At 41.3% G+C, this 25,634-nt stretch overlaps 1 protein-coding gene across 1 annotated transcript; it reads left to right on the plus strand.

Moving 5' to 3' along the window:
* Nucleotides 1–636: 636 nt before the first annotated feature.
* On the plus strand, nucleotides 637–17,034 carry OLFML2B (olfactomedin like 2B; the record flags this gene model as incomplete). Its single annotated transcript, XM_018573185.1, has 3 exons — nucleotides 637–1,224; nucleotides 4,722–4,898; nucleotides 16,383–17,034. Coding segments are annotated over 3 exons (1,367 nt in total), but the record flags the coding sequence as incomplete, so codon positions are not given.
* Between the last annotated feature and the right edge of the window lie 8,600 nt (nucleotides 17,035–25,634).

A 25,634-nucleotide genomic window follows, 5' to 3' on the forward strand; every position in this document is an offset into this window, starting at 1 on the left:
TTAAATATTTGGAGTGCTGGTGACCTATTCTTCCAATTGTGCATTTTGCACGGTGCCATCCTTGGAGTTACTGCAAGCACCATCTTTGTTTATTGGCCGGGACTGCTGAAAGGTGTGCGGAGAGTATCCTCACCAATTGCAACCTTTATCATTTATATCACATTGCAAAGACCCTTTTTTTACTTTGATAACATAGAGTTAATGTATCTTCATCAAGGAGAAAAAAAAATAATCCCACTTTGATTCAATGTTCCTTGACAAAAAAATATGAAAACTTTAAAAGGGATGAATACTTTTATAGGCACTGTATTTATATTTCCTAGCTAGCTTCCATGAGCATAAAACATATTATTCCAAGGATAAGGATTGAACCTGTACTGATTTTGAGATTAAGAATAATAAATAAACCCTTACTGACAAGAGTAAGAATAATTAATCTGTACCCATGAAAGGATATTTGTTTTGTTAATTGTATACCTTTTTTTTATTATTTGTACTTAAAAATGTGTTGTAGTACCTAACTCTTGATAAAAAAAATCAATGCACTTTTTTTTAAGAGGCTAATAGAAAATGTATGTAAATTGTTTGAGACATATATTGTAATTTTGCCTTTTTTATGTTCTTTTTAATTTTCAGAGGATGATATGTTTAGTGGAGACAACACCATAGACATGCTTATTGAAGACCAACTGATAAAACATGAAATTGAGCATCTCAGTACCACAGAAGGTCCATTTCCAGCTAGTAAGCCATCAAACTTAAATTATCTTAAAACCAGATCACCAACAGAGCTGTATGATGTATCTACTACAGGAATAGCTTCAACATTATCTTCTTCAAGCAAGAGTTTGGAAGCCACTTTCACAACACTGGAATTAACAGACCAAGCCACCGAAGTTCAGTACACAACAACAGACCAGGTTACTACTCACCAAATTCCAACAACTATGGAGGCTACAACAATTTCACTGACTACAGAAAGTACTAACAATCCAACAGAACTCATAAAACCTTTTCAGGCATCAACACTTGATATTGTCACAGTGGCACCAGTGAGATCAGAACCCATAAAACCTATCCAGGCATCAACACCTGATATGGGCACAGTGGCACCAGTGAGATCAGAACCCATTTTGACAACATCCAAATCAAGGAAAACTACTATTACAAAGCAGAACACTGTTGATGACAAAGAAGATGAAGATGATCTTGGAAAAGTTATTGGTAAGGATAACATATTTTGGTATTTATAGTGCTTTACATATAACTTTCTAGAATACTTTACAACTAATCTCCTTACTAGCATCTTTTAGGATTAAAGTATCAAGGTTTTTTTTTAAATTCTAGTATGAATCAAGTTATTATTAGTTTGTATTGATTCTATAAAAATGATTTGGGTATTTCAGACCTGCCAGGCTGAAATCTGGTAATGGTACATAAATTCACAATCATGATCAATATGTGAATATGGATGATTGAATATTGGGCAACTTAAATATTGGAAAGACCCAGTCACCCAATAGTCAGTGTATTTGAATGTGATGCCTTATGGCTTCATTGATCCTAGAACGTCCATCTTTAGTTTTCCAAACTACACTATTATTTATTTTAAAAGAAGTTGTCATTTATCTTTTCTCAGCCAAAAATGTAGTTTTTAATTCAGCTGCAATTAGATAGAGAAGGTGGGCAAGACTAAACAGTGCTTGCATGTTATCTTGCGGTGTTGTATAAATTGCTTTTTAAAATTATATGTTCCATAAGTACTGTGGGGATTTGTGGACTTATCATAGAGTGGGGAGGACATGCTCCAGTATGTTTGTAGAGGTATTATCCATGTAATTCATTAGTTGTAATTGTCAGCAGCGTTGGGCTCGATGTTCGAGCCGCACGTGAGTTCGACTCGAACATTGGCAGTTTGACCGCCGAATATCCCGCACAAGGTGCTGTGCCTTGTGAGCCCTGATTGGCTAAAGCCTTGCACTTGACCACAGGTCAGGTGCAAAACTTTGCCCAATCAGGGCACAGAGAACTGTGAAGCCATGATTGGGCACAGTCATGATGACCGTGCCCAATCATGGCTCACCTGTGACAACTGTAAACCGTTGGGCGCAGCTAGCTGTCAATGCTAGCTCTGCCCAAATATTTATATGTTACTGGCATTTGTCAAAATGCCATTCTGCGGCGGGTGTTTATCGAGAGTGAATGGGACGGTGGTCGTCGTTTTTTTAAAAAATTATTTCTATTTATTTTTTATTATTTTATTTTTTATTTCGTCGAGTCGTGGACAATGCTGGACGTCGTGATTGACCCTGGATTATGTCGGTGGATCAATTTTTTGGGGTTCTTTTTAAACAATAAAGGACTTGTCAAAAATCCTTTATTGTGTTTTTTTTTCTTTCAATTATTTTTTTTTTCTCCTAAAGTCTGATTTTTTTATTCCAATGTTATTTAACCCTTTAGTGAATGGGTAGGGGTACCAGTACCCCTTACTCATTTACCGGGGGTGGCGAATCTGGGTGCCACTGTATTAAAGGGTACCCTGTGACTAAGCCCCCTGCCCGCACCCCCACAACCAAAGTCCCAGGGTTTGTGGTGAAGAGGCTCTTGTCCCCATCAGCGACCCTGGAAAAGCACCCTCCAAGTGCCAAGCGCTCGCTCGTTCCCCCCCCCCTTTCCGGCCCTGCCAGGCCTATGCTCAGATCAAGGGTCTGGTATCGAATTTTAGGGGGTACCCAACATTTCCCCCTTAAGGGCCTGGTATGACTTTAACCCCACACACACTTTTTTTTATTTTTTACATGGGGTCCTTCCTAAATATTCCTACCAGACCTTATGGGTCTGGTATGACTTTTGGGGGAACCCCATGCTTTTTTTAAAAAAATGTGGTACCTCCTAACATTTTCTACCAGACCAAAAGGGTCTGGTGTTGTTTGGGAGGGGGAACTGCAAGCTTTAAAAAAAAAAAAAAACTAAAAAAAACATTTCATTTTTATAGGTACCCTGTAAAAGGAGAATTATGAGGTGAGTGCTTTTCACTCACCTCATAGTTCTAGCCGACCTGTGACAATGAGACTGTCACAGGTCGGCTCAGTAGATCGGGAGATACCTTCAATGGCCAATAACTTGCATACAAGCCCTCTTAAAGGAGAAAATTGGTTTTGAAAGTTCTACCCTCATTGACTTGCATTGATTTCGAGTTTGAACTTTTTGGATGCTCTAAAGTTCAAATTTGAACTGAACTCGTATCTGTTCGGCTCATCACTAATTGTCAGCATATTTTAGCAGAGGGAAGAGTGAGGAAACTTTCTTCAGAAGCAAGTAGTGCATTGATAATAGTATATAATGGGAGACATATTGGTAAAAATAATCATAGAAGGCAGGGTGTTGGATCTCTGGAAGAAAATCAAGGAACTTGTCATTCAGAGACAATACTTCTAGAAACAAAGCAACGTTTAAGATCTGCTTCAAGGAGGGCAACATACTAAAAGGAGCAACATGCAGAAATGAGCAATAGCAAAAGTAGTTCAATGTTCCTAAAAGTTAATCGCAAGAGGACTTTAAAATTGCAGATCACAAGATCACGGACAGAGAAAAGAGAATAATTTACACACTGCCCTTACCTCCCACACCACTCACTTGCCAATTGGTATTTGAAGCATCAAGTTAACAAAATGTCCTCCAGTACTTATTGCTTTATAGAGTCCTCAGTCCTAGGTGACCTGTCTCATAAGCCATTTATCTGTAGTGAAAAGTGAATTCCCAAATTTGGCAAATAAACCGTGCCTGAATCAAAATTTGCCTGAATAGAGTATGAGTTTTCCAATCTCCAGATAGTCATACAATTCATGCATTATGCTTTCCTGGATTTAATGTTTGTATGGTTCCCAACAGTTCAGACTAATCTGTATGCAAATATTTACGAGAATCAAAACAAGCTAATCAGTTATTTTTGCTACATTCCCCAATATTAAGGAAAGACTGGATACAAATGTTACAAATTACTTGAAGAAACTGTTGTGATATCATTGGCATTCATCATTGGCTCCTTCGACAAAAGTCGATTGCAAAATCGACTTTTATTGAATGGAGGGTGCCAGCGTAGCACTGGTCGAATCTTGGCTAAGTCAGCAGGTTGTGGAAGACATTCGACCAGGTATGACTAGCTTAATAAGGGTTTTCTCTCACTTTTAAGAGATTTATTCTTACTTCCTGTTGTATCACCAGAACAGAAACTGGCAGAAAATTTCCCCAATGGGACACTGATTGCAAAAGAAAAAAATAGGGGTTTCAACTCTGCTCTATGTAAAATTGTCTTTAGGTACACTTCAGGGGCCATGTGTCTGAATGGTGTTCTTTGCCTTATTGTTATAATAGCTAATGTGTTTAGCCTGTGTAGGTCTCACTCATGCAATCATCTCGTATTGTTTAGCCAGCTGTCTACTGCATTCCCACATTCTTTACAGTTCCTGTTACATCTGTGACTCCTGTAATTCAGCGATGATTTCATTGTTTTGATTTTGCTCAAATGTGTGCTTAGGGATTATTTTCCTCAAAGTCTCAATTTAATATACTCACACTAAATCCAAAGAAACTGTGTAGAGAATGCAGGAAGGGAGATCCAAAAGCAGCATCATAAAAGTCGATGTGTACTACAGCTGTGAGATCAGCTTCAAACGCTTATGTGATTATCTCATATTTTTCCACCCCTTGCAAAACATCAGGACGATGCAAAGACACTTTATCCACAATTTCTGGGCCTACAACTCAAAACACCTATGGACGTAATGAAGGAGCCTGGATGAAAGATCCTCTGGCAAAAGATGAGAAAATTTATATAACAAATTACTATTATGGAAACACCTTAGTGGAATTTCGGAATCTGGACAACTTTAAACAAGGTAAAATGGAAAAATTGCACTTATCCATTTGGCAGTTGGATCTCTTGAAAGTATGCCATGTTATGTTAGTTAATGTGCATATCCTGTTTGGTTAGGAAAAAATCCTTTACATGTTAACTATTTGCATTGTAAGGAGTTAAAGTGACATTAAAGGCAAACAATGTTTTCCCTCCCCCCAATGTAAATGTTAGCACTTACCTTAAATGATGTCTCTTTTTCCGATCTTCCTCTTCTTTCCCCATGTTTTCATCTGTCCCTCCAGCGGTGTGACGTCACTCCGATCCAGCGCTGACTGCTCTGTCTCTCCAATCCAGCGGTGTGTGCAGGCGGGTGCACACGTCCATAGACTTACCTTGCGTCTCTGCTCGTCTCCCGGCCGAGAATCGGAACTGCGCATGCGCCCGCCCCAAGATCCTTTGCGGCCGTACGAGCAGTTCCTGATTCTCGGCGCGGGAACGAGCGGCGATAACGAGGTGAGTTTAAAAGGATTTTAAGCGTTTTTTGTTTTTTTTTTTACACTTCTTGCCTATATCTTCTGCATGCTAGCAGTAGATATAGGCAAAAAAACCGGAGGGTTTAGAACCCCTTTAAGCAAATCTCAAGACAGATTTTTTTTTTTTTCTAGTTCTGTCCCAAAGATAACGAGATGGGTTGTGTCAATACACCTAAAGTGAGTGCTAAGAAGAGTATGCATACTGTAACCATGCAGAGAATTCCAGGTTTGACTCTACAAAATTCTGCATTTCATCAATTCAGATATGTAGCACTCTTGGCAAGTTCACCAAAGACCAAATGCTTGTTGTAATAAACCCAAAGGTGCCTACAGACACTTCAATCAGACCTTAGATAAATCGAAACAACAGGGAACAACTCTTATTTATCACAATAGCAGGTTTGCTGGATTTTACATTTTATGCAGCTCCAAGGACAAGTTTTTAAATTGACACATAAACATTAACTGAAGCCTAGCCCCTGTAAAAGAGCTACTGTAGCTCAAATTGCTGAAAAAGTATTGCTGGTTCCGATAGAAACGTGTCTGAACACACAGTGCATCACAGTTTGTTGCGTATGGGGCTGCAATAGCTGCAGACCGGTCAAGGTGCCCACTCTGACCTGTGTCCACCACCAAAAGCACCTACAATAGGCACATGAGCACCAGAACTGGATCACAGAGCAATAGGAGAAGGTGGCCTAGTCTGATGAATCATGTTTTTTTTTACATAATGTGGACGGCCGGGTGTGTGTATATTGCTTACCTGGGGAAGAGATGGCACCAGGATACACTATGGGAAGAAGGCAAGCTGGAGAGGCAGCGAGATGCTTTGGGCAATGTTGTGCTGGAAAACATTGGGTCCTGCCATTCATGTGGATGCTACTTTGACATGTATCACCTACCTAAATATTGTTGCTGATCAAATACACCCAGGGCAGCCATCAGAAATTTTGGGGCCCCTTACACGGCTTTAGGCCGTGCCCCCCCTGCACTGCCGCCACACTGAGCCAGTCGAACTGTTATTATTATACATTTATATAGCTCTGACATGTACCACAGTGCTGTACAGAGAACACTGAGCCAGTCACATCAGTCTCTGTACAGAGGCGCTTACACTCTAATGCACAATGGCGCCAGCTGTAGGGGGACTACAAATCCCAGCAACGCTTTTTTACAGCAATGCAGAACAGTATATGAATTTGACTCTGGGCTCAGTGACCCACTGGACGCAGGGCTTAGTGACCCGCTGGACTCAGGGCTTAGTGAGGCGCTGGCCCAGGGCTTACTGACCCGATGGACTCAGGGCTTAGTGGCGCGCTGGACGCAGGGCTTAGTGACATGCTGCATGCAGGGCTTAGTGACACGCTGGACGCAGGACCCACCTGAGACCCCACACATACCTGAGTGACCCTGCAGAGCCCACCATAGATGCTGCACAGCCCATCTGATACTCTCTATGGTGGGCTCTGCAGGGGTCTCAGGTGGGCTGGTCAGGGCTGCATCTCCCTCCCTCCCAGCTTCTCTTAATTGCTCGGCTGGCCTCCTGTGCCGCCGGACATCACGTCACTTCCTGCCGGTCCGAGATCAGAAGAGCAGCGGCACTGAGGCGCTGCTAGGGCCAGGCCTCCTCTGGCGCTGCGGGAGCCCGGCCACCTCCATGCCTGTCACCGTCGGCCGATACTCGTGTAAGGGTCTTGGACGGGCTCCCTAGGCTGCCCGGGTCCCTTACATGAGTATTGGCCGTACCCCCTTGATGGTTTCCCTGCTTAGAGAAGATGACTCAGTCTCTGTAGAAAAGTTTCAGAACTAAAACCTTGGATCCTCTAATATGCAATGTGGCCAGGTAGGTCTTGCTTTGAACTGCCTCCTGCCTACATCCCTTCCTATTGGCCAGTGGCCACCAAATCCCCTCAGGGGTGGGCCAATGCATGACTATAACAGCTCTGGTCACTATTTCCATAGTAGAGCGTCCTGGATTTGGTAGACCCTTGTGGCTCTGGAAGTATTCAGCAGGAGAAGACTTGGGAACCTTTATCGTCCAGTAAGTCGGGCCCACAGATACATTTTAAATGATTTGGGTTTTTTTAGATGTACTTAGGAAAGTGTTCATCAGTGATTTCTGACTTTAAAATGTACTTTCAAAAAAAGCAAACCCTGCAACGTGCTTAGTGGTGCTATAAAGAACTCTGTCACAATGCACGTAAGCGACTCACCCTCCATGTGGCTCAGATTTTATCTCAGCAGTTGGCTGATCATGGAGGCTACTAAATTTGGGATCTTTACCCACTTCCTCTGAGCCCAATTTGTAAAGGAGAGACCATATCTGTGATGTCATCACGCCAGCCTCGGCTCAGAGTACTACCGCACTGAATGGTGCCCACATTTCAATACATGAGCTCCATTGAGTGCAAGGGTAAGGACCACCCACCGTCAGGGGTGAGGAAGGACCCATGACTGTGCCCTCAGGAGGGCAGAGCATGCAGAGTTCTGCCCTGATATTATTAGAACCAATCTGCCATGATGTATCGGCCGATTTGTTTTGGCATGCTTAGGAAGTAAAAGGCAGCTGGCCTGACTGGAACCTTTCTTTGCACATGGGAATGTTTAGATGTAGGTCACAGCCTGTGGAATGTGACTCCTCTCTATGTGCTGTGTGTGCAGGGATCGCCATGTGACCGCTCTGCTGGAACACAACTCACAGCTCCGGTCGTGTTTACATATCAGAAGTCTTGACGTAAGGGGGCGGGGCCTCATGGTTCATATCTGGAAATCGCCAGCGTGGGGCGTGTTTAGCATCTTGTGAGAGGAGTCTAGGGTGTTCTCCCGCACGGTTGGTATGTGCTGTAGTTGGGGTGACGTGGTGATGTTATTCGGGGCGGGGTTGTGCAGCGAGCGTCTTGTGCAGTCAGAGCAGAGATTGGTCATGTGTGCATCGGGAGCGGGCGGGGCTGTTTTGGCTGTGCTCTGAACCCGTTGAAACAGACACGCGGCACTCCCCACCCGTCCCCTCCCGATACACACAAGACCAATCACCGCTCTGGCTGCACAAGCCGCTCGCTGCACAACCCCCGGGACCGTTCAATGAGCTGCTCGCTCCGCCCAGTGCCGCGCCCGGGCCGATGAATACTAGCGACTTGTTCAGCAGCTACAGGAAGGCGAAATCTACCGAGTGCGGTTCACGGGGGACCGGCCCATACTCATGTAAGGGTCCTGGGCAAGCCTTACATGAGTATCGGCCGTACCCCCCCTGATGGCAGCCCTGAATACACCCATTCATGGAAACTGTATTCCCTGATGGCAGTGGCCTCTTTCAGCAGGATAATGCGCCCTGCCACACTGCAACAATGTTTTATTTTTGCAGTGTGGTCAAATGGTGTGAGGAACAAGTTCAAGATGTTGATTTGGCCTCCAAATTCTCCAGATCTCAATTCAATCAAGCATCTGTGGGATGTGTTGGAAAAACAATTTTGAGCAATGGATGCCTCGCAACTTATAGGACTTAAAGGCTCTGCTACTGACAGCTTGGTGCCAGATACCACAGCATACCTTCAGAGGTCTAGTGGAGTCCATGCCTCAATGGGTCAGGGTTGTTTTGGTGGCAAACGGGGGACCTATTCAATATTAGGTGGGAGGTCATAATGTTATGGCTGATCGGTGTAAAAGAGCACAACATCTGGTGATGCTATTTTGAATACAATCCTGAGATGTCCAGAAGGTCCAGATCCTTAGCGTTTATGGGTGTATATATATATGACATACTTCCACCACAGCAGCCAGAGAACACCTTTTTGGAATATATAGACTTTTTCTGAGCTAGTATAGTGGCAAGAGCCACATCTACACAGTATGACTAGTAATCATATTACTAGTATTTCCTGTAAATGTGTATGGCATGGGCAGCTGTAAAAACACAGCTTTAAACAATACTGTGCTTACAGGCATTAATGCCAGGAAGTATTTCTAAATGGTTTCCAGCTGCTGTAGTGAAGATTGTATTGTCATGATGAATAGCTAGTTTCAGGTGCAAGCAAACGAAAAAACATTCTAGATAGAAAGCAGATTTAATTTAGAAAGGGTTCTAAGTCAGAGGCTTAAAACTGGCATTAAGATATACTCTGTACTTACTAATTTTAGAATATCTTCAGGCAACTATGTGGTATATTCTGTTTGAAAAGGTGGCTGTAAACACAACAAAATATGTTGCTGGGACACTGGTTAAAGAACCAGTATACAGGTGAAACTCGAATAATTAGAATATCGTGCAAAAGTAATTGCAGTAAGTGCTGCAAAAGGGGCCCAAACCAAGTACTGAGTACATATGCATGCTTGTACTTTTCAGAGGTCCGATATTGTTCTATGTACAATCCTTGTTTTATTGATTGCATGTAATAATCTACTTTTTTTGAGGTTGTGGATTTGGGGTTCTTGGGGTTTTCATGAGCTGTAAGCCATAATCATCAAAATTATGACAAATCACGGCTTGAATTATCTTGCTTTGCATGTAATGAGTCTATCTCATATATTAGTTTCACCTTTTAAGTTGCATTAGTGAAATAAATGAACTTTGCACGATATTCTAATTATTCGAGTTTCACCTGTATGTTTTAAGATGGTCTACACTTACCTAAAAGATTACTGCACATCAGGATATACATCAGTTTTTTTCTTACAGTAGCCATAGCTGGTTAAATAGGATCTGCTTTGCCCAAGTAAATGATATCTACTTTGTTCTCACATAGTTAGTCAGACTGAAAGAAGACACACGTCTATCAATTTAGATGAATAAGGAAAATGAATTTGCAATTGCCATGTAAAGGTGGATACAATGGAACTGTTATGGACTCGGTTCCAAATTTAGATCGGATCAAGGCTCCGTACTTATATCTGCCGCCTGGCCTGATTCAATAGAGTATACTCTCGGAGATAAAATGAAATCACGCCAACTCAGTCGGTGTTAAAATCACTTCTCCTTTATTGTTCTCCTTTTCATATAGTTTTATTTAACAGGTGAACGTGTATATTTGAGCGTAGCATTGCAGAAAAGTATTTTAGTTTATATATTCTAGCTTATCATTGGTTACATCCATTTATGCATAACTTCCTGGCAAGATGTTTATAGATGTTTATATCTTTCGTCTTGGGTGCGTTGTCTGAAGAGGAGGCGCCAACTTGGTTCCTATTTCTACTGCGTACTTCGGATCTGGGGGGGGGTCTGAGTAAGGTTTTGAGTAAGGAGTGCAAAGAAGAGCAGAGAGCAAATTAGCATATATATTACAATTGATCTATTGTGATAGGCATTTTGTCATAATCATACTTAACCACTTCCATTACAAGCTGAAGCGTCATTTACAGTCAGTAGTGATGACACTTGAATGCTTCCATCGGCCTGGAACAAGATTGAGGCCTGGAGCCTGGATAGGACGTCAGTCCCTAACAAGTTTAAGGGGCAGGTGGAGGAGACTACAAACCGTGTCGCATAAGAAGGTGGTGGGATGGCCCTCAATGGGGAGGGTTATTTTAGCAAGAGGCCCCCCCATGTCCCCAGATGATAGAGCCATGGCAGGGGTCAGCGACACAGGCTTGCCGGATTCCTAGCGGAGGAGATTCATGTGATCCGGAGGTGGAGGAGGCCAGGTGTTGGATGGGTGGCCAGGTGGGATGTCCCGTCCCTGACGTTGGTAGTCTCCCCTTGGGTCACGTTCCTGACGTTGATAGTCTCCCCTTGGGTCACGTTCCTGACCACCGGGATGGCCACACAAATTGTACAGTGGCTGGGCAATATGTAAGCACCTTGGTTAGGCCACGATGTAAGAGGGAGAGATGAGGCAGGTTTCATCCTTAATTAAAAATTGGAGTGTGTTATTTCAGAGACTATAGCCTCAAATATCGTATAGTCGCTGGATAATATGTAGTTAGCTTGGTTAGGCAATTTAAGAGAGAGACACAAGGCAGTTTTTATCCCGAAATTTTTATTTAGAATGTATTATGTTACAGACAATAGTCACACAATTTGTGCAGTGGCTGGAAAGTATGTAAGCAGCTCAGTCAGGCCACAATGTAAGAGGGAGAGATGAGACAGATTTTATCCTGAAATAAAAGTGTATTATTTGATAGACAATAGCCTCAAATATCTTATAGTCACTGGACAGTATGTATGCAATTTGGTTAGGCTGAAATGTGAGAGGCAGATGCGAGGCAGGTTTTATCTTGAAATAAACATTAGAATGGATTATGTCAGAGAGGCAATAGCAACAAATATTTTTGAATGCCAGAGCATGAAAATTGGCTGTAACTTGGAAGAGCAATGTGCCTGTAGAAAGCTGACACTAATAATGAGGTCTGGCTACCTGGTAAGATATGTATCGAGGAATGGAAACTTTATCCCACCCCAAACATTGTTCAGCAGAGCGGCCATGACGCTCTGACTGCCCCCCCCCACACACACACACACAATGCCGCCTAAGGCATAACCTCAGGCTGCCTCCTTATAGGAACATCCCTGTATATACTATATATACATGCAGCTGGGAGCGCGCATGCTGGGCAGACTCCGTGGGATATGAACGCTGGATCAGAGACCAGCATCAGCACTGTAGGGACTGTGGAAAACGAATGGAAGGAAGAAGCTGTTTGGATGAAGAGGCATCACATAAGGTAAGTCCTGACAGCAGCATTGGGGGGGGGGGGGGGGGGATGCAGCAGCAATTGGGGGGGGGGAGGGGGTATGCCTTTAATATAACTTTTACCAGCATTTAACCCTTGGTAGTTAAAGGGTGTCCTGCACACACTTTTAAACAGGATTTCTTTCCTCAAAGTGGTATATGCAAAACAAAACTGCAAATGTAGGATTTACAACCACTCAGCCAGTTCTCTTAATAGTCTGACCACTTTTACACAGTTCTCAGATCTCTTTGCTGTTTAGCCACAGGCAAGCCTGAATACACATCCTGTCTGGCACTCTCTTTCTGCCTCAGCTGCTCTGCTCTGTTCAAGACCCCACTGTGTTCCCACCTTATTTCTCTATCTCCTTCCTCTCTCTGGAACAGTAGTCAGCTTGTTCCAGCTGGACAGCCATCCATTTTTTCCAAAAATTGGCTTCCCAGTGCCACCTGTCACATTTAAACAGGCTTTTTTTTCTGAGCCACCTTTCACACCAGGAAAGTATGAAATATTTGTTATATATGAGTTTTTATATAAACCATTTGCAGACACATGTTGGAGGGCTCTCATCACATTTATTTCTGTACTGTGACTAGTCTGGGTATTGATCATCTGCTGTTCAGAATGTTTTCACAACACAGTCAGTGGAGGTTCACACCAACACTAGTTCTTGCTAGCTCACCTGGAATCACATGACTTTTCAGTTGTAGAATATGTTTTTTTGCTGGCTAGCTGGTAAAAGTGCTAGGAATTTTTGTAATGTATTGTTCAGTAAAATGTCCTGTTTGTGTGCACCTTATTTTAAAAAGTTAGTTGATTGGAAAGGTTTCCATTTTTGCTTTGCTTAAATAAAATACTCAGTACTTCTACAGATACACAGAAACATGTAAATCACAGGTCTTTCGTTCCTGGCTGAAAATAGTTTTCCCTTCTGAAAAAATGGAACGTGTTTGCTTAGTGCCAGTCCATTGTTACCGATACTGTCATTAAAGAACCTTTAAAACTTAGATACAATGACTTAGAAAGAAAGAAAAGCTGTGCCAAAGCTCTGTTGACGGTTTGCAGACATGTACATTTCCTTTCTACTTCTGTCGATATTTGAAACTTCACAGAAGCTGTCTGAGCAGAAAGGATGACATACAAAAAATACAAAAGCGAAAGCTACATGGTTAGTGTAATGTAGCAAAATATTTAAATGTTTATAGGTCTCCTCAGTTACACTTCAAAACCATCTTACCAGGACTTAACAAAATGACAAAGTAGAAGAACTTTGCTCTATGTGGTGTAAAGTTTACAAGGGACAGACTAGTACAGTGTTTTCCAGAACTGTCATCCAGTACTGTTAGCAGAAAATGTTCTCCAGACATCCAGATAGTTGCACAGGTGTGAACTGATAATCCCATACAAAAACATAACTAAAATATTAAGTGTTCCTGCAGAGTTGTATTTTAAATGCCCTCCTCCTATTGTTTGTCTTTATTGTTAATTATACTCTTGCCTAACAATACTCTGATGGAATTCAGTTTTTCATTTGATTGCAGATAAAGAGGTCCTCAGTTCAAATATGCTCAAATATGTGTAGATTTTATTCCATGGAATTGCAAACAAGGATTTGTAAACCCACATCAGAGAAAAAGTACAAATATCTCTGTACACTGGCCCTTATGCCTGATCCTGACTCAAAGCACAATTTGTCCATTGCTGGGTACAGACCTTAAGGGCCCATTCACATTGTATGCATTCCCAACGCATACTGTAGTTTTCGAAAAGCAATGTTTTCAAATTCCATACTATTGCACCATGTTAAAATGTGTTGAATAAAGTACAGCATGCCGCAGTTTTACGCAACATGCAAAAACACATGTCAACGCAACACTTTCAGCGTGTCCTCTAAGGAAAAAAAGTATTTACAACTTTGGCTTGTTTGATGACCAGTCTTGCCATACTAGTTCCCGGCTAGTATATTTGTGTATGTAAACCTGTGAATACTGTGTACAAGCAAAAATGGCAGGCAAGGCATGGCTGGCTGGATGTGGAGGTGATTCATGAGCACCCCAAACTACATGACCAGCAGTAGAAACACTAGCAGACAGCAGAAAAAATGCAGACTTCTTAAAAATGTAATTAAAAAACCCCACAAAACCACATTGTATCAAACTAAAAACACACAGTATTTGCTTTTTCCTGCATCGCCCACCTGTGACCTGCATTCTGCAGGAATGAGCTGTTAAACTGATAGCTGCAGATTTTTACACGGAAATTATGTGTTTCCATGTGTAACCAGGGGCATTTGCTCTGCTGTTATTGGACAGCTGATTGTTCCGTGTTAGGAGCTCTATGTGTTTCTGATACACAAAGTTCATCACCTAGCTGTCACAGAGTTCTGAAGTTAACATAGGTAGAAACTGTAGAACTGTGTTCTCCCTGTGTAATCTTCAGGACTGAGCTATCAGTTGATAGTTTCTGCATTTAATAATAAAACCACTGCGCTATGTGAATGTATAAGCTGCTATGCAGAAAAAAATAGTGAAAACTCTATTTCCAATATCCTGAATCACGTGGCACTGCGCTAAAATAAATTATATTAAAAAAAAACTCCTTTATGTTTATTTTTCATTCATCCATTAAATGTTAGCATGTGTGTGCATCCCTCCTCCTAAATCCAAAATCACTAATGCAACATAGTTATACACATGTGAAAACAAAGGATTCCTATTCAGTTAAATAGTATCAATGCATATACAGTATACATCGATATATATCTATAGATGTATATCCATAGATATATATCTATATATACACACAGACATTCCTCGCTTTACGACTTACCTGTTTTGTGACCACTCGCACTTACGACCAGCTCTCCGACCTTACGTGCGGGAACGTGGCAGCGGCAGTGTGGCGTCTCGCCGGCGGAAGTGCTGTACTCCGTTCTCCACTGCGGGTCTCGGTAAGTATTTTATTGCCCGATTTACAGTTTACTGTTCAGTACTGTACATCTGCAACACTATACAGCACTGTACTAATGCAGTACAGTACTGTATACAGTTCCTCGCTTAACGACCAATTTGTTTAACGACTTGGTCGTAGGAACGGTACTCGGACGTTAAGTGAGGAATACCTGTGTGTGTGTGTGTGTATATATATATATATATATATATATACGTCTGAAATGTGCACTGACCTGCTGTTTGTGGTTACCTTTTTACGGGCTGACCAAGGATCGCTTAATTACTCCTCTCTTTCATCCGTGGTGTATCCGTCCAGGTTGCTGATTACCAATTTTCCCAGATTGCCTCTATCAGATCCTTTATGATCCCATGTAGCGATATATCCTTTGTAAGGCTTCCTGCTTTCCTCTTATAAAAATTGGTCAACGAGATAAATAGATAGGGAGATAAAAAAAGTGCTCTCCATTGTGCAGTATTAGAGGAGTAATTAAGCAATCCTTGGTCCGCCCGTAAAAAGGTGAGCACAAACAGCTGGTGAGTGCACATTTTAGAAGTTTTATATTACAAGATCAAGATGCAGAGCAAGGAGATTGTAATATAATATTCACCACTAGGATAGATTGGAAACCATCACTAGGACTCTTTATTGGACATTTGTTTTGACCTACTCTGCATTTGTTTATGAATGAAAGCTACTATTGTACTTCTCAATCATGAATTTCTGTTATCTGTAAATAAATAAACAATATTTTACACCCTTGTTAACCCTTAGTATGACCTAATTCATTTTTTTTTCTGCCTTCTTCCCTTTTTTTATAATTTGTATGTATGTAAACTTTTTACATTTTGCTCATATTTGTTGCACCAAATAAAAAAACAACTGCTTTGTACCACAATCATGATTCTAGTGTCTAGGGACAGCTAACAGAATACAATTTGTAGTTACATCTATTTTTTATTAACCCTAACATTTTAGTTAACCCTTATTATTAACTTTTTTTCACCGTTTTAATTTTGCCGTTAGTTTTTGTAGTGCCAAATTAAAGAGCCAGGAGGGTGGCTGGCATCCTTGTCTTGGGTGCCAGAGGACCTTGTCCTGGCACTGACCAAAACCATCCTCTGTTAAGTCAACCAATGCTATGCCAAGCTATGTTTTTGTACTTAGGCAAATTGCTTTATTTCACACAGAAAAGGAAAGTTTTTCCTTTTTACATTTTCACACATACCAGCAAACAAAATAAAATAAAGCAAATAAATTCTGAAGCCCAAACGTGAATACAAATGCAAACAGTTAAAGGATTACCAAGATTTTGCTATTTTATTTAATTATTATTGTATTTGTAAAACTATATTTAGCCTATCTGTAACATTTTTTTTCAGGTCGTTGGAGCAACTCCTACAAGCTTCCTTACAGCTGGATTGGCACTGGTCATGTTGTGTATAATGGATCTTTCTATTATAACAGGGCTTTTACTCGTAATATCATAAAGTATGATTTAAAGCAACGTTATGTGGCAGCCTGGGCCATGCTTCATGATGTAGTTTATGAGGAGGCTACCCCCTGGAGGTGGCGAGGTCACTCTGACGTAGATTTTGCTATCGATGAGAATGGATTGTGGGTTATCTACCCAGCCATTGATGATGAAGGTTTCCAACAGGAAGTTATTGTTCTCAGCAAATTAAATGCTGTGGACCTCACCACTCGAAAAGAAACAACATGGAGGACTGGGCTAAGAAAAGACTTCTATGGCAACTGTTTTGTTATCTGTGGGGTGTTGTATGCAGTGGACAACTACAACAAGAAAACTGCCAATATATCGTATGCTTTCGACACACACACAAACACCCAGATTTCTCCAAGACTCCTCTTTGAAAATGAATATGCTTATACCACCCAAATAGATTACAATCCAAAAGATCGGCTGTTATATGCCTGGGATAATGGACATCAAGTCACTTATAATGTGATATTTGCGTACTAAAAGCACCTTACAGCTTTGCCATTGAAAAGAATGGGCATTTCAGAATTGTTGTAAAACTGAGTTGGATTGTTTTTACCTAGGCATCTAAAAAACAAAAATTGTATTTTTCGATATACCTTATACAATTTAGCAGCCATTTCAAACATTAAGTAAAAGCATTTCCATTTGTGAGGTTGATAGAATCAACTCTCATTACTATACAACAAATGAAAAAACAATTTTAAAAATCCAATTAGTAATCACTATCAATTTACACGAATTTTAATTGTATGCACAATGTACAAAAAATATTTGAAATATTCCTTTTAGTATTATTATGTTTTCACTTTTTTTTTACCAATTTTATTATGAATACATATACAGTTCATAACTTATATATGGTAGAAATTAGGGATGTCCCGATACTGATGCTAGCATCGGAATCGGGCCCGATACAAGGCATTTTGACAAGTACTTGTACTTGTGAAAATGCCCCGATGCATAGCGCCGAAGCTTGCGCTGTTTTTTTTTACCTTCCTTGGTGGCTGGGGTTGGGGTCCTCTGGGCAGGCTGGAGGAGCGTCGCGTCACTGCTGTGGGCGGAGCTCCAGGTGGGGTCTAATGTAGTTGGCTGGCGACTGCCCAGAGGACTCCTCCTGTAGCTCCGCCCACAGCAGTGACGCCATGCTCCTCTGCTCAGCCTCTCAGCGTCGCCGACGTCGTCCTCGCATGAGGAGAAAAAATAATTTGGCGATCGCCGATCAGGCACAGAGCCCGCATGATCATAGGCCGGGGGAATGACAGCTCAAGTGAAGAAATCATTAGTTCTCTATACAGCCGTGTTGAGGGTGTCTTTGTCCAAGCCAAAATGGCCGCTGCCGGCTGGAGACTCCGTCCAGGACAGTTTGTACTCTAGTGTCCAACAAATCACTTCCATTTACTTACAGTGCAGTCTGTCCTACCCAAAATGGCCACCGCCATTAAGAGCCCCAGTACAGGAAAGTTTATTCTCTAGTGTCTGGGAAATCTCCTTCATTTACTTGGAGTACATTCTGTCCTACCCAAAATGGCCGTCACCTGCCAGAGCCTTAGTTAAGTTCAGATTGGCCTCTAGAGTATGGGAGGTAACCTAGGGGATGGTGGGAGAGGTTGGCTGTGTATGAGAGGGAGATAATGGAGGAGCTGAATAGATATATTAGAGGAATCAGAATGATATAATGAGGGGGGGAGACATTTCAGTGTCTGGGGAGTGAGGGATCTGATGAGACCTCCGAGAAGGAGATATTATACAGGATGGGGGATGGAGGAGAGAACAGAGTGAGGTCTACCTCCATAAGGCAGGTTCCATTGAACAGGCACCAGTAAGTAAGGGCCTGTGCTGCCGAGATGGCAAGTGGTGTAGTTTTTGCCACTTTGCCAGTATTGTATTTATAATCTGATTGCAAGTGTACATTTACTTCTTCATATAGAGTATTAGGTTAAATCATGATCTATAGCAGTGGTTCTCAACCTGTGTAACCTCAGGACCCACATTTGTCCTCGGTCATTAAGTCGTGACCCAAGTCACACTGCAATGGAATGCTCGACAGTGTGGGCTGCTGTACTGTGACGGAGCTCCCTTAGGGTTGCCACCTGTCCAGGATTCACCCGCACTGTCCGGGTTTTGAATACTGTGTCCAGGTTTCATGGCAGCAGAAACCCGGACACAAGATGGCAGGCAGGCAGGCAGGGGCAACCAAAATTCATGTTGGGGCTACTGGCCCCCCACTGAAAATGGTCTCAGCTTTGATATTCACATATGAATGGGTGGCACTATTTACATATGAATAAGCCGCGACTCATTCTTCCAAGAAAAAAATGTCCATGCGTCGCTAGAGTTTTCGGGTATCACTTGAGCAAAAGGTGGCAACCCTAAGCTCCCTCCATATGTGCATTGCTTGTACAGCTCCCATGTGTGCCGGTAGAGGTGTCGGGAGCCAGGATGTGATGTCACTCAAGTCCAAGCACCTCTACCGGACATGCGAGGGAGCTGTAAGCAATGCACGTATGGATGGAGCTCCCTCGCGGCAGTACTCTCAGTCCATCCCAAGTCGGCACTCGGTGCCGGGCAGCATATTTTAAATGGCTGCTTGGTGTGAGAATGGACAGCGCTGCGCTAGGGGGAGGCTGAGGAGCCTCTCACCTAGAAAAGTGGAAGGCATGCAGCGACCCACTGAACACGGGGTCGCGACCCACTTTTGGGTCACTACCCACCAGTTGAGAACCAAGGATCTATAGTATACTACATACATAACATGTAGTTGTACTATGGATCATGATTTAACCTAGTCATGTTAGCAGGGGAATAGGGGATAATTGAAAAACTCTGTTGCTGTAGTGTACTCTATATGTAGTACATGTACAGTACTAGCAGAGTATAATTGTAAATGTATTGTCTGCACTGTATTAGCAGTATATTCTCTATATCAGTGCTTTTCAACCACTGTGCATATGGATTTCCCATGAGTACACAAAGGGGTTTTTTTTTATGGCAAGATTGGTAACCTGGAACTCCAGTCAAAATGTTTTTTTTCTAATATTGTGTACAGTGGGGAAGGGTTACAACCAGTGTCAATTTTTATTGGCGTCTTTGTCCCCATTTCACTTTCCTTATCAGTGACCATCATCACTGGGACAAAGTATGAAGGATAATCTAAAATTTTACAAGAGTAGTTGGAGGAACTCTCCCAATCAGGAGACTTGTTATGTCAAAGGTGGTATTTCCCTTATGTCCATTTGTTTCTCTGGGACAAAACATGAGGGTCAACTTCCAATCTCCCCAACGGGACACAGCTAGCAATAAAAACCTGACAGGCCTAGTAAGCATTTCTCACTTTATTCAAAACTGGAAAATAATGCAAGCTGGAGTTTTAATTTTAGCTGTGTATTACTCTACCCCATAAAATAGAAATGGCAAACCTAATGTTATTCACAATCACAAATGGGATAGAACATTTTTGATGTAGAAAGGACTTGTTTTCTCCTGTGATACAAATTGGCCATAGTTGTTTGCAGTATTTTATTTTTCTTCTCTTATTAGGTGTGCAAATCTGCGGGCCTAGCTTAATTATCAAAGGCGCCAGCTTTAAATATCTATCTGTACCTTATCACCATTTTCCTTTTATATTATTGCCATGAACAACACAAATTAGGTAGCAATAATGTGGTCATGCTATTATCTACAAAATTAAATAAACGTAGGGACGACCTGCCTATGGCAAGATTTCAGTTTTATAGATAATCGTTATAATAGTGCAATATAACCTTAAAAGCAGTATATAAATTTACCTGGACCCGTGTACATTTATTTGAAAAGGTAAGTTTAAGAAATGATTTGTTCTGGAGCAATGAAGATAAATCTACTCCATTCATTGTCCTAGAACAGGGATAGGCAAACTCTGGACCTCCAGCTGTGGTGCAACTAAACATCCCATCTTCTATCTGTCTCTGGAAGTCATGCCTATGGCTGTCAGTCTTGCAATGCCTAATGGGATTAGTAGTTGCACCACAGCAACCACAGCTGGATGGCTGGAGTTTGCTTACTTCTGCCCTAGAAATATCATAACTCAAGAACTTGTTTCTTGTTTTTCTTGAAAGGAGAACTTTACTGGGAGTAAGAGAGGCAGCAGTTGCTGACCTCCCATTCTGTAAATGCTAGCTGCTTGTCTTTCTTGCTGACTCTCAAGCATCAATAGTTGGAGATACTGACCCAGAACACATATGCAAATAAGGACTTTATTATTGGCTTGCTATGACTTTACTCTGACATTCCTGATATTCATGCTTCTATCAGGTTTGTGACGAGGCAGTGGTCACGATAATAGCCAAGCAGTTAGCATTGTTTAGTAGGTCAGCAATAACAATCTCTAAATTTCTTTCAGGAAAGTGCCTTTTTTACTTGCATAGCCACCTTCTGGCTAGAGAAGATGTGTTTACTGCCAACTAAGCTTGCTTGCATTTCTTGTTAGAACCACACAATGTCACAGGAACAGATTTAATCAAATATCAAAGTAAGTATCAGATTTGCACACTTGTTAAGAGTGATGTGTAACAGATTCTTAGCTGTCATGCAACCACTGATTTATTTTTTTCCATAAACAAGGCAAGCCCTAAAATCATTTCATTATGCCAAAATGTGTTTTTACCTATTAACTGTCTACACATTGAGCCTGTTTTACTAAATCTATATGTATTCTATTCTCAATATTAGACGGTGGGAATAATTTACTAAAGGAGTAGAGCATGTTAACTTTTAAAGTGAGTTTTTAAATTTTTTAGTGAATAAAAGTAAAACAAAGTGAAAATGATCTTTTGCAAGAAATATCCAATATGCAATATATATTATTTTTAAAGCAGGATTATTGCTTGGCACAACTTCACCTCATTTACTGACCTAAGTGAAAATTACATTTTCAAAGAGAAAATTCACTTAGCTTAGTAAATGAGTGAGTGAATGAATAAATACATTAAATGGACATATGATCCTATGGGAAGATTGTTATTGAAATGTAGTGTCTGGTGACCAAGTCTCTTTAAGTGAAATCTTTAAGCACCGTACAAGGTTATCTTAACCACATACATTAAATGCATCCTGAGAAATTGGAATTGCAAAAATAATCAACAGCATTACAATGGAAAATAAACATTTCCTATTGCCATGTATGCTATTATACCTAGACACATAGGTATCAGTGAAAACAGCACAGCAACACATATTGGTCATGAACAAATGCAGTACTAAACTTTGTTGCCCTCTATGAAGACTGGCTTGTTGGATTCCCCAAATTCCAGGTAGCTTATCTCTTTGGGGCCAGAGTCTTCCTCCCTTAACTCCACCCTGCTGCTGAGTCCACGGATTGGAAGTCACCGGTCAAGGGGACTAACCCTCCAACCATCCCATTTTTATGGATAGCTCAGCAGAGAAATGGTGTCTACTCCTGTCATTGGAAGTAGCATAAATTCTTTAGCATACTGATAGAGCCAGGGATAGCCTTATGCCACCAATATTACTGATTTCATGTGCAATGAGGCCCTTTACCCTGGATTGGTATGCCAAAAGTGCTTTCCTCAGTGGCTGAGTTCTTCCAAGATACTGTAATTCCTGCATTTCCCAGCTACGGTGCCTTTGTTCTTGTGCCCTCATCTGCAGGTATGACTGACATAGGTCCACCAGGCTTGCCCCTCCAAAAATCATCCAGATTGGGGTACATCTAATGCTGTCATTAGCAATAACTGTATATGTAGACTAAGTCTTTGATGTATTTAACACTGGATAATGTTCCTGTTGAGCCATTGACTCTCCCACTGCCATATGGATAATACAGGCTTTTCTCTTAGCACATTTCCTTAACTAGTTTGATCTCGAAACAGGCCATTGGTACATGTCTTCATTGGGGATTCCTGTAGACCTGCAATCCACCACTAACACAACAAAAGAACATATGCATGGCCTCAGTGGTCTGATCATAGTAGCAAAGGGGGACATAACCTCCCTAGCATGGATCTGTGGTTGTTCTTAAACATGTTAAAGACAAGGACAAGAAATTTGTGGTGACCGTTTTTAGAGGAGCATGTGTTTGCCACACCATCAGAGGAAGACAGACTAGCATCATTTGTTGCACTACATACAGTATTTTTCATTTTCAACAGATAGCGGTACAAACTGTGAAAGCACTCTCACTCCCCATTTAGTGGCTTAGCTGCCACCCAGTAGCATGTTCTTTCTGAATGTCCTGCACCACCTAGACCTCTACACAGCAGTGCCAGATGGTGTGTAGCAGTAGGGCATTTTTACTTTGCAATATAGAACCCCTTATCTCACTTGTGCATGTCCCATTGCCTTAGTAGTTTTTCCGCTAACAAATCTGACCCACAGCCTAGTGTCGCAACTTCCATTTTTGTAATACCTTTATGAGCTAGATGAAATTGAGGCTCTCTGCCTGTAGCTGAACCTAGTCATGTTTAAATACCCCCAAATGTGGCTGTGGTTGAGAATTCTCTACATCCGGCAGGTAGTCATCCATCCTCTCTTAGTGGAACACTATTGCCTAGTGGGTAAGAGCACCTATATCTCTGGTGCCTTTTTCCAGGATGACACAAAAAATAGAGAAGAGATCCAAAAAATTTAGGATCAGGTCTGTGGTTAACATGTCTCTCAGAAAATCATCGGCTTCCTGCTTTGTGGCATCCCAGATGACACTTTTTCTCTTTTTCATTGTAAACTAAACACCTTAATTAGGGTCTGAAATGGGGCAGATTCCAGAATATATACTATCTAACCAATCCCAGAAAGGCTCTGACCCTGTTGTGGGGTAGGGGGTAGTTTTGGGGCCACAATGACTGACTTGACATTAGGCTGCACCCCATACTGTGGTAATATGGGGTTGATTTACAAAAGGCAAATAGGTTAAGGAAATGTGCTCTTTGCAGGGGATGTTTCCCCTAAGTTTAGTGAGTGAGAGGATCTGCTGACTTCCATTACCCAATCAAGTAAAAATGCTGTTTCTTTATTTTTTACTTTCCTTGCACATGATTGGGTATTTTTTGCAAAATAATATTTCACCACAAGCTAGAAAAACCTTCCCTGCAATGTCCTTGCACAGTCTCAGCACCCAGAGGCATATGGTTTCACTGATATAAGCCACATGTGGCATAAAGGTGCTGTTTGGTCCTTCATAAGCACTTGAATATGACAGTTCCTACTGCCAGATCAAGGGTGGAAAAATTGGCTTCTCTAGGGCCTTCTAATACTCTCTCAACTTGGGTAATTGATAGGTTTTCCACATCAGGATGGCTTTTATGTTGATACAGAAAAGTGCTCTCTTTTTACCACCACTGTGGGAGCCACCCACGGTCCCAATTTTCTTCTCATGTTCTACACTACCAGCGTACTACTGGTTTGTTTCCAGTCTAAAATAGACATGGCCCTAAGTGTGCTTCAGAATAATGACAAACTCCTCATCTTTTAGGACCTCTTTTGTAAGAAGTGTATTGACTATTTTGTGTCAATAATCTTCTTCTTGCTGGTGCATGGCTGTTTGGACAGTGAGCTGTTAACCATCTTTTAAAGGTCAATAGGGAAATTTTGGGTGAGAGGGTAAATTGCACTTCTTAAAATGGGAACAATTTTCCAAAAGAGTGTTGGGCAGGAGCAGCAGGAACTGCGCCATGTTTACCTGCCAGGGAAAGACCTGGTACCTCCCGTTATGAGGGCACATGTGACCCTCTCTCCTGTCTCTCTTCAATGCACTGTCCAAAACCTTGACCAAGTACTATCACATGGAATCAGGGGGATGACCCTAACCCTGTTTAAGCTCTGACTCAGTGTTGGGATTGAACTTACACTGTGATTTTTAAGAGGGGCTGTAGTTGGTACATGGAGTGACAGTGTAATGTATAGAAGGTACGTATGGGAGCCATACCTTTCCTGTTCTAAAGCAAACCTGTAAGTTTGCTCTTAGACTTTGACAGCAATAACATGCTACATCGATGCTGTTAGTTTCTCGAAATAGTGAAAGAATAAATAGTGAAATAAATATTTCGCTGATGGGTTGTTGTTACCTAAATATAAATTTCACACAAATCTTATTTTTGTATTGGGCCGTCTGTATACTGCGGCCCAACCTCTTCAGTCATCACTCTTTAGCTTAAAAATTACTTTAAATTGTCATTTATTTATAATTTTACTTAGTGAGCAATTAAAATTGACTTGAGGAATGTGCAAGTATAAGCCATAATGATTTACTGTAAGGTGAAGCTGAAAACACACCAGTTGTGAAACCAGCTTTTTCCTAGCAAAGGGATAATGCTGTTGACAGCAAACATTTTTTATGTGCAAGATCATTTACTTCTTTATTTTTTGGCTTTATTTACTGTGAGTAAAGGGGCTATAATTTAAAAAAAATTATTAATTTTGCAGCATGAATCGCTGTAGATATTAGGCAGTAATACCAGTAGCTGTTTATGTCTGTAAATACTAAATTTAAATAGAAGAGATGTTATACTGGTAGTTTCTGGCAGTCTTCTTTATTTCAAACATAAGCCCTATTTAACACTGGACCTGGATTATCAAAGAAAATTTAAAGCACATAATAAAGGTGGCAAATATTATACATATGATACATCACTGATACCCATATGATACAATATGATAGAGCAGATTCCTCATATAGTAGAACTGTGCCACCCATGAATAGTTAAAGCTAAAATTAGCCAAGCAATAGCAGCAGACCATTACACAACAGTGGCTTTCAAGCAAGAAAAGAGAAGGCAGGTTTAGTAGTGAAGAGTGGATCTAGGAAATATGTTTGGCGACAGGATGTACATGTCTAGTCACCAGGGTTAGAATGGAATTTAAAAGCAGCCTTTGCAGCTGAACACCAAACAGATATACAAAATACCAGTTAATGTGTTTGTCCAATAAATATCATTAAATATATGTTAAAAGTCAACTAGAGTAGGTACCTGACTTTGACTTGGAGCATGTTGACAGGGGGAAGGAGCAGAAGGATGAGATTACCAGTCTTCTACCGCTCCTTAATTGCCCAATCACATGTTGGGACAGCCTAATTCTGCTGTCTGTCACGACTGAATGAAGAGAAATACAAATACTCTGGGAGATAAACCAGCTCCCA

Source organism: Nanorana parkeri, unplaced genomic scaffold, assembly GCF_000935625.1.
Source record: "Nanorana parkeri isolate BGI_ZX_2015 unplaced genomic scaffold, ASM93562v1 scaffold2265, whole genome shotgun sequence".
Classification (NCBI taxonomy): Eukaryota; Metazoa; Chordata; class Amphibia; order Anura; family Dicroglossidae; genus Nanorana; species Nanorana parkeri.